The 16,246-nt window shown below is 40.1% G+C and overlaps 1 protein-coding gene across 3 annotated transcripts in view; it reads left to right on the top strand.

Annotated features, from left to right (window-relative positions):
- Positions 1-16,246, top strand: part of CASP6 (caspase 6) — a 75,821-nt gene that overhangs the window by 32,585 nt on the left and 26,990 nt on the right. For all 3 annotated transcript variants that reach the window (XM_068104386.2, XM_068104387.2, XM_068104388.2), the window contains exons 4-6: positions 5,244-5,393; positions 11,779-11,855; positions 12,023-12,198. In XM_068104386.2, the coding sequence (XP_067960487.1) occupies positions 5,244-5,393; positions 11,779-11,855; positions 12,023-12,198 (403 nt within the window). The remainder of the gene's footprint in view (positions 1-5,243; positions 5,394-11,778; positions 11,856-12,022; positions 12,199-16,246) is intronic.

Below are 16,246 nucleotides of genomic sequence, written 5' to 3'. Positions count from 1 at the left end.
TAAATCCTACTTTCACATTTGGGTTCCTCACCTTTTGAAGTATGGAATTCATGGAAGATTGGTAGGTTGTGGGGATTGACCATCCCAATTAACACCTTCGATCTCTAATTACCAAATTGTTATCTCATGCCAAGTCCACACATCTACAAGGGGAAAAGGTTGTGGAGGGAGGGGGAGGGCAGGGGGAATTATATATATACACTACCGGTCAAACGTTTTAGAACGCCTCAATTTTTCCAGATTTATTGAAATTTATGCAGTTTAATGTCTCAATGTACTCTGAAATTAAGCATAGAACAAATAAACAATTGGAGATAAAGAAAAAATCATAGAATCATTTTGTTTAACAAAATTATAATTTAAATTTTTGACTCAGCAAAGTAGCCACTTTTTGCAGATATAACCGCCGAACACACTCGTGGCATTCTTTCGACAATGGGAATCAAATATTGTTCGGGAAGTTCTTCCCAACACTGTTGCAGGAGTTCCCACAAATGTGTTGGACTTGTAGGTTGCTTTGCTTTCACCCTTCTGGCCAGTTCATCCCAAACCAGCTCGATGGGGTTTCAAGTCTGGAGACTGTGCTGGCCATTCCATGATTTGAAGCCTACCGTCTTGTTATTTTCCTCGAAGGTAGTTTTGACATAGCCTGGAGGTGTGTTTAGGGTCATTATCTTGCTGTTGGATGAACCCCTGACCAACTAGGCATATACCAGAGGGTATTGCATGGCGCTGAAAAAGGCTGTGGTCGCCCTTTTGGTTCAGGGTGCCAGTCACTCTGTGCAAGTCGCCGACTCTGGATCCAGCAAAAGAGCCCCAGACCATCACGCTTCCTCCTCCATGTTTGACAGTTGGTGTCACACACTGAGAAACCATCCTTTCGCCTACTTGATGGCGTACAATAACCCTGCGTGATGAACCAAATATTTCAAATTTTGATTCATCGGTCCATAAGACCTTCTTCCAGTCTTCAGAAGTCCACTGGCGGTGCTTCGTGGCCCAGGCAAGCCTCTTTTTCTTATTTTGCCATCTTAGCAATGGCTTTCTTACTGCCACTTGACCTGTCAAACCTGCAGCTCGAAGTCTTCTCTTCACAGTTGAAACTGAGACTTGCTTACTTCGACAAGTGTTAAGCTGTGCTTGAAGCTGTTGTCCTGTGAGCCACCTATCACGGAAGCTGTTGACTCTCAGAAACTCGTCTTCTGATTCTGTTGTGGCTTTGGGTCTGCCAGACCTCTTCCTGTCAGAGTTTCCTTCAGTTTCCAAGTGCCTTTTGATGGTGTAGGAAACTGTACTCACTGACACTTTGGCTTTCTTTGCAATTTATTTGCAATGATTCTATGATTTCTTCTTTATCTCCAATTGTTTATTTGTTCTATGCTTAATTTCAGAGTACATTGAGACATTAAACTGCGTAAATTTCCAAAAAAACTGGATAAATTAAGGTGTTCTAAAACTTTTGACCGGTCGTGTATGTATTTAGAATTGGTGTAATTACATGAATACTAAAATGTATAAATATATACAGACTTGGCATTTAATATGGAATATTTTTTTTGTGGGGGTGAACTTACTTTTCAAGATGTCTTAGAACCAAAAGTTCATTGGAATTATGTTGAAATTATTCTAGATCTTGTTAATGTGACCTTTAAAAGAAACAAAAAGCACATTTGACATTTCGAAACAAATAAATTGATCCTTGAAAGTGATGTAAACTGATAGCGAACTCAATTCATGGACAGTACTGTGTTAAACTTCTGTACGTTTTCCAGAAGTATCTCTTTATTGTGCACATTAGCCAAAATTTTTTTTAACAAAAACAAAAGTTCAATTACGACTGGGATTACGGACAGTAAAATTACAGTTCAGTACTTTGTGTAACCCCCACGAGCATTCAGGAGAGCACGTACACATTGAGGCATGCTGTTCACGAGATTTGCCAAGGTTTGGACAGGAATCGCTTGCCATGCAGTGACAATAGCCTGCTGCAATTCACGCACAGAGGTCGGCTGCTGGTCCAAGTGGTCGATTTGATGCGTTAATTCTGCCCACAAGTTCTCTATCGGATTCATATCCGGGGACATGGCAGGCCACTCCATATGCTCTACACCACGGTCAGCAAGAAAGTGTTGGATCATGCGAGCACGATGAGGCCGTGCATTGTCATCTTGAAAGACAAAGTTTCCGCGAAAGGCTGCACGAGCAAATGGAAGCAATGTTTCTTCCAGATTGGCCCTGTACTTGAACTGGTTCAGGTTTCCATTCAGAACAACCAGGTCAGTTGTGCCCCCTGCATGAAAAGCAGCCCAAACGGTCATCCCACCACCTCCAGCTTGGACTCTTGGCACTATACAATCTTTGTTGTTGGCTTCATGCACTTGTCTGCGCACTCGGACGCGTCCATCTTGACGATAGACCAGAAATCTGAACTCGTCACTGAAGATCACATGATTCCAGTGTCCTGGCTGCCATTGAGGGTGCTTTCTAGCCCACTGCAATCGGCGCTGGCGGTGTTGTCTGGTCAGGCGTGGCTTTCTCAGGGGACGCATGGCACGATAGCCTGCTTGAACCAGTCGTTGGTTGACTAGCCTTCTGGATACAGTCACATTTGTCAGTTGCTGCCACTCAGCCCTAAGCCGAATAGCTGACTTGGTACGGCCATTGCGGACTAACCGGTGCAGCTGGTGATCATCCCGCCTTGTGGTTCTGTGGGGACGTCCTGGCCTCGGTATTGGAGTAGGGACACCCTTCTGAGCATTTCGTTTCAGGATCTTTGACACCTGACCTTGAGTGATGCCATACTGCCGAGCAATAGCACGCTCTTTCATGCCGTAATTTCGTAAAGCCACCACTCCATGACAAACAGCATTGTCGAGTTGACGGACCATCTCCAGAGGAAGCGGCAATAACTTTTGGAGACGTGCAGCAGTTGTTTTCCACTAATACAGAATGCAACAACCCTTGTATACCCCACTGTGAAGCCAATCGTCAAATGCACCTGTCCGTACATTTTGCCATGCCACCTGTGATGTAATCCTGTTGTTGACTTCTTGCTGTGACAGACAATCAGTGACATGGTTGTTTTAACAAATAAATCACCAAAGTGTAAAAGAAACTCACCAGATTGATATACTGAGTTAAGAAAGTAAACCCAAGTCAAGAAAAAAAAATATTCCATATTAAATGCCAAGTCTGTACATATTTCTATATGCAAATATATATTAGCAAAACTACCCGGCGTTGCCCGGTAACAATGAGTCGCTTCCTGACGGGAATATAATATAAGCAATCTGGGTCCACCATTGAGAGCGAATTTTAAAAATAGATCTCAGGTACAGTGGACTCTGATGCAGTGGCGTCACACCATATCCCATGGAAGGTACACTCACAAACTGTTGACGAAGTACCAGGCTATGCTTGTGCAATTTAATAAACCATTCGTGTAAGACAATGACATTATTTTGCTCCTTCAGCTGACAGTTTCATTTGGTTTCGTTCAGGTTCAGTAACACACACACACACACACACACACACACACACACACACACACACACACACACACACACACACACACACACAGTAACACACACACAGTAACACACACACAGTAACACACACACAGTAATACACACAGAAACACACACACACAAAGTAACACACACACACACACAGTAAGACACACACAGTAACACACACAGTAACACACACACGCACACAGTAAGATGCACACAGTAACACACACACACACACAGTAACATATACACACACAGTAACATATACACACACACAGTAACATATACACACACACCGTAACACACACACACACACACACACACACACAGTAACACACACACACACACACTAACATATACACACACACACACTAACATATACACACACATAGTCACACACACACATAGTAACACACACACATATTAACACACACACACACACACACACACACACACACACACACACACACACACACATAGTAACATGCTGATATATATATATATAGTGGCCACAAAGTCCCTATGCACGCAGTTAGAATGTATCTGTATGCAACCCCTCCATTCGCCGCATAAATTTGAATTTTTCTCCATGTTGTTCTGGGCATCATCTTCCATGTTGCGGGTGGGAAGTAATAAAAGCAGCCCCTGACAGCTGTTTTGAGGCCTTCAACTGTTGTTTAGGTGGAGATGAGAAATTTCCTCTTTCACAATGCCCCAAAGTCCTGACTTCGAGGAGGCCACACTATCTCAGATCCACGTCCAATCCATCGTCCACTGAATTTGTCATCGAGATATTCTCTAACTGCGAGAGCATAATGTGCTGGTGCACTTTATTGTTGCAGGATAGCTATTTCCTCAAGACCCCTCTCACGCAGTTGTGGAACAAATCACGTCTGAAGCATGTTCAAATAAGCAGTGTGATTGACACTTGTGTCGAAAAAATATGGCGCTATGAAGTGATCTTTGAAATTGCTGCTCACATCATGACATGAGGATGCTGTTCAATTTCCTCATAAAAATTAGGATCTTCTTTGCACCATAAGTAAACATTCCTGGATTGATTGCTGCGGTAAATAGCACACACATCCGAAAAAAAATATGCTTCGTCTTGATTTAATGGTGGGGAATCGCTGCAGAAGAGCCTTGCTCTAAATAAAGTCAAATCAAGGACACTCCCTGTTGAAAAAGCCTTCTTCTCCCATGCCCGCATGGTGTCAGGCGTAGGAGCTGGCTTATCGAACCTTTGCGAAAATCTCGTCCTTATGTCTTCAAAACTTGCTCCTTATCGCGCACAGTCATGAACCCAAACACAAGTAATCAGTTTCTCTTATATCGTGTACTCACTGGTGTCCGTCATGCTGAAGCCGTACCTGGAAAACAAATAAGTAACAGAGAACACACCATTACTGAATCCGTAACAGAGGCATAGGGACTTTATGGCCACTCTGTACATATATATGATCCAGTGTCTGTGTCAATGTTGCATCTCCCAAAGCACTGGTCTATTAAAGTTCAGTATGACACCATATAAATTGATAAGGATTCAGGCAATGCAGGGTAAGAAAATGTTGATTGTTGAACCTTTCAAATAATCATTTAATTTTTTTTGATGCTCTTACTGTCCAGAAAATTACATTTGTAAAATTTTGAGCATGTTCCTATATATTTCAAAAATAATCACTTCTAGAGTTCCTTCCAATCAGGCTCGTGTTTCATTGTGATTGTTTGCAGAACGGCAAACTTAAATCCTGTGCTGGAGTACAACATGAAGCATGCACGCCGTGGGATTGCTTTGATCTTTAACCATGAGCACTTCATGTGGCAATTGCGACTTACTCAGCGACGAGGAACAGCAGCTGATGGCAATAACTTGCAGAAATGGTGAGACCTTTTGATTTTTAAAAAGATTTAAACTGAAAATGACTTCAAAATAATAATGAGTATTTAACTAAGAGTATTATTGAAATGAAAGAAAACTTGCTGGATGGCAGAATGAAATGGATATTGTCATGTGCAAGCTGAATATTGTGTTAATTGACAAAATTGACTTTCAATGAAAGTGTTGTTTTTTTTTTCTACATGATTATGGTTCCTAGAAGAGCAATTTGTGACGAATAGGTGAGCTATCGCCGGCACTATGGCCAAATTCCAAATTCTTGCTCTAAACTTTATGTGTTACTAGCTGAATAGGGGGTATTGGGGGGGGGGGCAAAGGAGGGGGGGGGGCAGGTGGGGAAAGGCAAAGGAAGGGAGTGATGGGAGTGGAAGGGGTAGGGGAGAGATATACTACATATACATCTTTTTCTGGGGGGGGGGGGGGGGTGAGGGGGGGGGTGAGCTTTGACAGACCCCTCGGTTTTTGGGGGAGAGTGGTGGAAGAGAAAGAGGAAAAACTTACCCGTGTGAAGAGTGTTTTAACCTCAGTGTTGCCCAGGTAAAAAAGGAAATTGTAATACCCTCTGCCACTAACACCAGGTGGTGCTACACAGTACACATTTAAATAGAGAACGTACGCCCCTTCCCCAGCCCCCCACACCCTTGCATGAGGGCATGGCCACATAGCCTATGTTATCCCCTACACAAAGTTGTATTTGTACCTTGAGTAAAGTATTATATACAACATAATATTATATATTATATATTGTAAATTTATTATTTATTATATTAAAAAAATATTGTATTATAATTATTAAATATATTGCATTATATTGTGTAAAATTTTTTTTATATATATATTATTTTCATTAGCATTATATATTGTAGTTTGAGTAAAGTATTATTATTATAAGTAAAGTAGTGAGCGTTTATAGCTGGAGTACCCGGCATTGCTAAAGCAAAAAAGAAACATTAACATACACTACCGATCAAAAGTTTTAGAACGCCTCAATTTTTCCAGTTTATATTGAAATTTACGCAGTTTAATGTCTCAATGTACTCTGAAATTAAGCACAGAACAAATAAACAATTGGAGATAAAAAAAAGAAATCATAGAATCATTTTGTTTAACAAAATTTAATAAAAATTTTTGACTCAGCAAAGTAGCCACCTTTTGCAGATATAACCGCCGAACACACTCGTGGCATTCTTTCCACAATGGAAATCAAATATTGTTCGGGAAGTTCTTCCCAACACTGTTGCAGAAGTTCCCACAAATGCGTTGCACTTGTAGGTTGCTTTGCTTTCACCCTTCTGTCCAGTTCAGCCCAAGCCAGCTCGATGGGGTTTAAGTCTGGAGACTGTGCTGGCCATTCCATGATTTGAAGCCTACCGTCTTGTTCTTTTCCTCGAAGGTAGTTTTGACATAACCTGGTGGTGTGTTTAGGGTCATTATCTTGCTGTAGGATGAACCCCCTGACCAACTAGGCGTATACCAGAGGGTATTGCATGGCGCTGCAAAATGCTGTGGTAGCCCTTTTGGTTCAGGGTGCCAGTCACTCTGTGGAAGTCGCCGACTCTGGATCCAGCAAAAGAGCCCCAGACCATCACGCTTCCTCCTTCATGTTTGACAGTTGGTGTCACACACTGAGGAACCATCCTTTCACCGACTCGATGGCGTACAAAAACCCTGCGTGATGAACCAAAGATTTCAAATTTTGATTCTTCGGTCCATAAGACCTTCTTCCAGTCTTCAGTAGTACACTGGCGGTGCTTCATGGCCCAGGCAAGCCTCTTTTTCTTATTTTGCCATCTTAGCAATGGCTTTCTTACTGCCACTCGACCTGTCAAACCTGCAGCTCGAAGTCTTCTCTTCACAGTTGAAACTGAGACTTGCTTACTTCCACCAGTGTTAAGCTGTGCTTGAAGCTGTTGTCCTGTGAGCCACCTATCACGCAAGCTATTGACTCTCAGAAACTTGTCTTCTGATTCTGTTGTGGCTTTGGGTCTGCCAGACCTCTTCCTGTCAGAGTTTCCTCCAGTTTCCAATATACTACTTCCTGCAGTGTAATATTGTCCAAATAATGCTTCAGAGGGTGTAATGACAGTCTGTTCCAATACTGCTTTTATACAGACAGTGAGTTTGTAATCAAGTAATCGGCAGAGGTTGGGATACCTGTAGGAATTGTTTGCATCAACTTTCAATGCTTAGTTTACATACATTGCTGCAGAACAGCTGTAAGTTGTTAACCCATTACATCCTGTGTAATGAATGTAATTAACCTGAAGAAGGCCTTTTTTTTTTTTTACAATATAACTGTAATTTACATTATTTTCCCGTTTTTGCAAACCTAAAGTTTTTTTCTAACCTAGAGCAGTTTACTGCTTACCTTTGTACCATTTCAGGTCATTCGCTGGACATTAAACTGCGTAAATTAAAAAAAAAAAATGGAAAAATTGAGGTGTTCTAAAACTTTTGACCGGTAGTGTATTTGAAATGAGGGCAAATATAATGGAAAAGCAATTACATCCAAATCAGAATCCATCACAAATGTCAAATCATCATTTTAACTTTTCATTGAATATATGCTGGTGAATGTGCCATTGATCACGTTTCTGAGTTAAGTTTGATGATGTTCAGGAAGAAGACTTACCACCAACTTTAACAGCTTCCGGAATTGTTTGATTGAATCTGAATTGTTTGATTTATTTGTGTTCAAATATCTGGTAATTGTTTTGTATTTATTTATGCATATGTGTACTTGTATATAACCGTCATAAATCAAAAAGTTTTCGGCACTAAAGAGCAAATTTTTTTTCTCTTTGGTTTTTTTGGTCTAAAACACTCCCTGGCACTCACTGACAAACCCCTGAAAGTTTGACGAAGATCCTTTCAGCCATCTCTGAGAAAAATGACGACACAGACACACACACACACACGGCTCTTATAGTATAGATTGTCTCAGTGTTGCTACTGTGCCCATAGCAAATGATGTACCCACAGCCATCTGTTGCCTATGAATGAAGAAGAGTAGGAGAGTTGGGTTATTTGGGGTATTCAAGATTGTGGGTGAGGAAGGAGGATGACATCAGATGGTGCTGTACCACCTGCTTAAAGCCCTGGAGAGAAGAATGGGATAGCACAGCCTCTTGAAAGCAGTTCTAAATACAAGAGAACTGAGGAGCAAAAGACTTGAGGTGTGCAGCTATCCAGCATTTGGAAGTGTAACCAGGAAGGCATTACTGGGGGGAAAAAGGGGATAGCCTTGAGGTGTGTGTGGAGAGAGAGAGAGAGAGAGAGAGAGAGAGAGAGAGAGAGAGAGAGAGAGAGAGAGAGAGAGAGAGAGAGAGAGAGAGAGAGAGAGAGATAGAGATAGAGATAGAGATAGATAGGCAGTTAAAATATAATCATGGAGTCCTGCCTGGGATGTGAGAGCTGCAGACGTTGTGCTTTTTTAGTCTCTTATTATTCCAATAATTTTGAGAGCCTTTGATTCCATAGAATCCAGGAGAGACAGATGTGATATCGTTTAAATGTACTTCATTATTGTCTCAAGATCTCTGGTAAGACAAGTTGTATCCATTAAAGCTTTTTTCATTTACGTGGATGTTCAAATGTGTTCCTCTCATTCTGGGTAATTGTCAGCTTACTGTTAATCCCTGTCTTGAAATGCAATTTCCATACCTTAATTTTTTTTATGTGTAGTGGGTCTGTAGAGGGGTATACTATTATGAGTAATCGAGGGGTGTTTCATTAAGAGTATTTCTTTCAAGTGATTCTCAATTATGCAGAGTGGTCCAAAAGTCCTGCCCCACTGGGTAATGAGAGGATATACTGTAATTCCAGGGTTTTTTGTTTTCTTTTTGGCTGCGACAACACAGGAGTCATGCAAGGCATTACATTTTGCAAATGGCAGAACTAGAACATGCAACAGTGTGCACTCCCCCAAGAAAAAGTGAAATCTGCTCTCTTACATGTTCAGGGCCTCAGTCAGAAGGAGGCAGCAGTGGCATATCTGCTTCCAAGGAGCCAAGTTTGAAAATTTATTTTAACTACACACTGTCAATTGTCTATTGAATTGGTATGTTATTATCATTTGTTCCTGAAAATGGTGAAAAATAAATGATTAAACCCGTAAACGAATTACTTTTAATATTCGAAAATATTTTTACCTTCCCCAATGGGGCAGGTACTTTGGCACGCCACTGTTTTCCTTCCTTGGGAGGAAGCTTAAAGGTGACCGAGGTTCAATCACATGATTGCCAGTCTTTGTTTACACTGCGTTCAACCAGTAAATCGGCATTCATCCCGGATGTGTTGATAGGAGTGACTCAAAACGAGTGAGCATTGACTCACCACAACTTATACGCATTTGTGGTGGAAAGCTCACCACTTGCCACCACGGGAGACTGTAGATGCACAGAATCCAGAGTATGATGCACATGTGGTATTAGCTTAGTGGTATTATCGAACATTTGATACGCACTGAAACCAAATATAAACCACCACATAGTCCCAGTTGGAAAATATAAAGGAACCAATTTAATAAGAGATAGCCAAGCAATGATGTCCATTGAATCCGAATCCAAACAGTCAAATCCGTACATAACTTTTTGAAATATCGTGCTATATATCGGTTTTAGCCGTATCACTTAATGGGGAAGAATTACTGTACTGTACTTCAAAAAAAAAACTCCGATCCGGATCCGGATTTGAATCTTCACCAAACTTGAATCAATTCTTCCTTGCCACACACCCAATCTGTCCACCAAATTTTGTCCGAATCCGCCCACAACTTTTTGAGAAATCCTGTTCACAAACAGACAGACAGACAGACAGGGGTGAAACCATAACCTCCATCCACCTTCGGTAGCAGAGGTAATAAATACTCCTAAACTCAAGCATAAAGAAAACCTTATGTACACTCCATGATGTTTTTGGGAAAAGATGAATTGTACCATAATGCATTATTTCTGTTTAATTACAATAACTTTTCAGATCCTTTAGAGTTTAGCCACATATTTATTGAACAAATGCATGAAAAAAAAAAACAAAAAAAAATAGAACGCCAATCAGAAGAGCGCATACTCCTGCCGTGGGTCAAGTTGGAATAGTACGATTTCACAAAAGTTTGAGGGAGTAGTTCAGTGACAAGACAAGACAAGACAACACAAGACAGACACTGCACAGATATATATATATATATATATATATATATATATATATATATATATATATATATATATATATATATATATATATATAATATAGAAGATAATGTTTAAAAAAAACAAGGCAATTTAACTTACATTTTCGGATTCAGCGTTCAATTCTATATAGGTGAGTGTATTTTGAGGCATGTGTGACTGCAAATAAAATTGTAAGCCAGGAAAACGTTCGTCTCATTCCTTAGGGATACAACATGTAAAACTGGCTCAAACGTCAAAACAAAACTCGCTCATTTTAAGTCGTCGAGGAAGAATCCCGTGCACATGCTTGTCACACTTATAACTAACCTAAGTCTTTATACGTTCATCAAATACTGACACCGCGATTGACATTCGCTGAGGTAAATGTTGATATATTTTCTGAGGTTAAAAAAAAAAAAGTTTTAAAGCATTATACGTATCAAACGATACATTTTATGAAACGGAGAATCCTAATACACACTTTGGTGGTTTTAAAATGACAGAATATGTCTTTATTAGAAAAAAAAATGAACATTCAAGACTACGCTGCTAAAAAAATACACTGCTCTAAGGCATAACCACGAGTTTAAACTACATTTACAACAAATATGAAAACTATTTTCATATCACAATGTTAAATATAGAATATGTAGAAGATAATGTTAAAAAAAAATGAGCCCTATCTTCGAATGGTAAAAAAATCCTTCAAAAAATTCCTGGATCCGGAATAATATCCTGAGCTTCATCAAAAACTAATCAGTTCTTCCTTATCCCAAGGGCAATCATCCCACCAACTTTCATCCAAATCCGTTTAGAACTTTTCCAGATATCTTGTTCACAAACACACGAACATACACACGCACACACACATACACGGACGGACACGATCGAATGCATTACTCCCTAGCGGGAGTAATAATTATGTCTATTGGTAAATTCATGTCACTGCTTTTACAAAGTACTATATTTGCAATGGCAATCTGCTACCTGTCTTGACTTGCATTAAAGCTGCACGAATGCCTGTATTGTTTGTTTTCTTTTTCACATCATGTTATGAAGCGTCCAAAGTTAAGAATTTGATCAAATAATTGTTTTTGATTCTTCTAAAAATTTCCAATACTGTACCTATTTTTTGCATACCAAGTGAGCATGAACATTGTTTGGATATTGCGATGCAGATTGTTGATGCACTTTGTTGCAGGCTCACGTATCTGGGTTTGGAGGTGATGCTACACAACGACAAAACGGTCTCTGAACTTAGGGAGCTCATTGCCCAAGGTGATAACAATTTTTTCTCTCATAACCAAAAAGCTTTTAAAATGTGCCCATAAAGTTGTGTTGATGTTTTACATCTAAATATGTTTCTGGTGGTTGATTTTATGTTTGAAAAACTTTTAAAATAGCTTTAAAGTATACTTTCTGGTGGATATGTTTGTCCTTCCCAGCGGCGTCAGCTGATCATTCCGATGCAGACTGCTTCGTCTGTGTCGTGATGACGCATGGTGAACCAGGAAAACTTTTTGCTCGTGATGGGGCCATTGAAATGGAAGAACTTCTGGCACCCTTCCGTGGAAATGTATGCAAAACACTAGCTGGCAAACCAAAGATCTTCATTATTCAGGTGACTATGTAAATGAATGAATGTGTTGTAATGTAGTGTTGCAATAGAGAAAATAATGTTTTAATGCAGTTGTTGGTTTGAGAGGGTCGGGATGCAATCAAGCAAAATATGATTCAGAGGTTCATGTCCAAAATAACTCTACTCAGAATGGGGTTGGCCTACTGTTGGTTGGGGTCATATCAACAATTTTTTAGTATCGCTGTTCAGCCAAAAGAGATAGTGGCACAGAAGGCCAACTTCCTTCATTCCTACATTTATGACTTCCTCTACTCACAATGTCAATATGTTGCCATCGATGGAACCCTCTCCTCCATTCTCCCTTTGGAGGCTGGAGTTTCCCAAGGCAATGTTTTCGGTCCAGTCTTGTTCCTGATATATATTACAAACAGCAGCTTTGTTTCTCTCTGTTGATCTGGAAGTCATTAGAATCTGGTCTGATAAATGGAGCATGGCCTTCAATCCTGGTAAATCTCAGTCACCCTATTGCTCTGCAATGATCTTGATAATGTTCTGTCTCAGCTAGCTTTAAATGCTAATGATTCCTCACTTCACTGTACATCTGCTGATTCACCCAATACCACTCATAATGAGGTTGGAGTTTCACTGGACAATGATTTGAAGAATGTGTTGAAGTGGGGGCACGACTGGCTGGTAACCATCAACGCAAAGAAAACTAAACTGTTGTCCATATCTCGTTCTAGAAATAGGTCTTTCCTTTCTGTGCACTTGGGGTCTTCAACCTTAACAGAATTATTGGAGCTTCATCTTCTTGGTCTGGACATCTCCTCCAACATCCGTTGGGATAAGTACATTTCTGGTATCGCTCAGAGTGCTTCCAAGCGAGTTGGTTGTCTTTATCGATCCAGAGGTATTTACCTCCTGAGGCTGTTTTGTACCTGTATAAGACAACTATACTTCCCCTCATGGAGTACTGTTGTCACATTTGGGCTGTAGCACCAGCCTGCCACTTATCTTTACTTGATAGGCTCCAGAAACGCATGGTCAACCTGATTGGTGTGGCCATGGGTTCAACTCTTCAACCACTCTCTCACCGTAGGTCAGTTGCTACTCTTGGTTTGTTCTACAGATATTTTCAATTCAAATATTTTGTTGGACTTTCTAACTTGTTTCCTCCAATACGAGTGTTTGGACACAAGACTCGTTTTGCCATCTCTGCTCACCCATACAATATAGCCGATCCAAAGTGCAGAACGAAAGGCTATACAGATAGTTTTATCCCTCATGTTGTCTCTCTGGAATTCACTACCTCTAACGTGCCTCCAATTAAAATATGATCTACTCAGATTCAAGAGGAATGTCAATTCCTACTTCCTACATCTTATAGGTTTAATCGTATTTTATCTGACTTCTGCTACTTCCTGTGTCTTAGATGTTTTCTAGTTATTTTTAAAATTTATTTATTTATTTTGTTTTGCTTTATCCTTATCTTTATCTAACCTTCCCATAGCCCCTTACCTTGAGTGGCTCGAGGCCTTGTTTGGGGCGATTTCCATAAAACAAACAAAAAAATTGTCATCAAACTAATCTACCCATTTCCCTGGGCATCCAATGGAAGCAGGTCAGTCTCTTGAACCTCTAGGCCTCACCATAAGCCATGGCATTTCCTTGTAAAGCTGGCCACATAGCAAAGCTGGCTTCCAAAGCCAGCCGCAGTTGAACCTCTAGGCCTCACCATCAGCCATGGCATTTCCTGGTGAAGCTGGCCACATAGCAAAGCTGGCCACATAGCAAAGCTGGCTTCCAAAGCCAGCCGCAGTTGAACCTCTAGGCCTCACCATCAGCCATGACATTTCCTGGTAAAGCTGGCCACATAGCAAAGCTGGCGACATAGCAAAGGTGGCTTCCAAAGCCAGCCGCAGTTGAACCTCTGGGCCTCACCATCAGCCATGACATTTCCTGGTAAAGCTGGCCACATAGCAAAGCTGGCCACATAGCAAAGCTGGCTTGCAAAGCCAGCCGCAGACTGGGCATCCTCCATCAATGTAAATATTTCCATGCAATTTCCAAGCTACTCACAGTCTAAAAGGCATTTGTCCTTAGATCAATGGAGTGCGTCTCTCTGCTATGGGCTGGCAATCCAGAATCGCATATCTCCTGGATTCTGTGGAAGATTTAGCTCTCAAAATTATTGGAATTCCCCGTGCTGGGGCTGGAGCACAAGGTCTGTTGCTGTCACATCGTAGGCAGTCGACGATCTCTCTGTTTACTACCGTGCATTCTTCACAACATTTAGTCAGGTTCACTATGTCAATAAATTATATTTCGTTCAAAATCATGGTAGATTAGCAAACCTATACATTTTTGGAAAGGTTATAGCATAAAGAAACTAAAAATCAATGTTTACATTTGGAGAGATACCTGTATGGCGGCCATTTTGGATTTTCAAAATGGCCACTGTAAAATACATATTTTGTTCTATTTCTGCCTCTAATTACCCGAAAAACTTTTAAAAATATACTAAACCTATATTTTCAGGGACAAGGAATCCAATGAAAGTATCAAATTAGTGCTATGGGGAATGGTAAGACACGAATCAAAGGTTTTGAATTGCAAAATACTGTCTTTATATTCGCGATAAGTTGCATAATCAAATACATGTTATCATTTTGTACAGGCAGTTATAATAACATCAAAATGTGTCACAATAATTCATATCACCAAACATACACAGGCAGTCAGCAAAATCATATATACACATGCAGTCAGTATAACTTCACAGCTACACAGGCAGTCAATGACAAAATATACACAGGCAGTCAATGGCATCAAACATACACGATTACAGAATATGCCATTTAGAGTTCGTCATCACTGTCCTGTGTGTCGTATCCGACAATACAGTCCGCATCGTTTTCACAGTCCGTTCCACACAAGCAAAGGTCGGTCAAATTGATTGGCAAATCGAATTGGTCGAATGGTCGATCGAATCGAATTCGATGAATCGAATCGAATCGATCGAATTGGTCGAATGGTCGATCGAAGCGATTGGTCGAATGGTCGAATTGGTCGAATCGAATTGGTCGGAATTGGCAAATGTAAACATTGATTTTCAGATTTTCCATGTAATAACGTTTCCAAAAATGTATAGGTTTGCTAATCTACCATGATTTTGAACGAAAAAACATAGTGAACCTGACTAATTGCTCAATTCTTTTTTTCTCAATCTTCTCCCATCTGTGGAACCACCTTCCAGAGACTGTTCTGTCTCCCTCTTACCTCTAGGAATTCAAGACAGCAGTGCTCCACCATATATAGTCACAGCAAAATTTTGACCCATGATTTTTATTACCCCCATTAACTTTTCCTTATCCAACCATTTTACTTGCTAGTTTCATTCCCCCTCTCTCTCCTTCTTTCCTTTTCATTCATCTTATTGATGTTTGCCCCACTGTCAGTTCTACATTGCTCTTCCATGAGCCTCTTTTCTATGAAGAAAAATAAAGAAATGACGTTAAATATCCCACGGTGTCTTTCGTGAAGAGTAGGCGAGTTATTGCCGACACCCTGAACAAATTCCACATTCCTGCCATAATGTTCAGGGACACTGCATCAGTGGCACAACCACATCCCTTAGAAAATGGTGCACACATGCAGGCAGAACTCGTAATAAACTCCAGGTATAGTATGAGGATGACAGGCATCATACCACCCTCCCCAAAAAATAAAGGAATTGAAAGGAATTTTTTGTCAGAAAAATAAAGGAATTTACATGGATTTCTGAGAAAAATAAAGGAATTTAAAGGAATTTACATGGATTTCTGAGAAAAATAAAGGAATTTAAAGGAATTTACATGGATTTCTGAGAAAAATAAAGGAATTTAAAGGAATTTACATGGATTTCTGAGAAAAATAAAGGAATTTAAAGGAATTTACATGGATTTCTGAGAAAAATAAAGGAATTTAAAGGAATTTACATGGATTTCTGGGAAAAATAAAGGAATTTACATGGATTTCTGAGAAAAATAAAGGAATTTAAAGGAATTTACATGGATTTCTGAGAAAAATAAAGGAAATCCTTCACATTGGA

The sequence above is a fragment of the Myxine glutinosa genome, chromosome 4, assembly GCF_964187855.1.
Source record: "Myxine glutinosa chromosome 4, kmMyxGlut1.1, whole genome shotgun sequence".
NCBI classification, from domain to species: domain Eukaryota; kingdom Metazoa; phylum Chordata; class Myxini; order Myxiniformes; family Myxinidae; genus Myxine; species Myxine glutinosa.
Note: the sequence above shows the minus strand (reverse complement) of the source record. Positions and strands in the feature narration are given on the sequence as shown.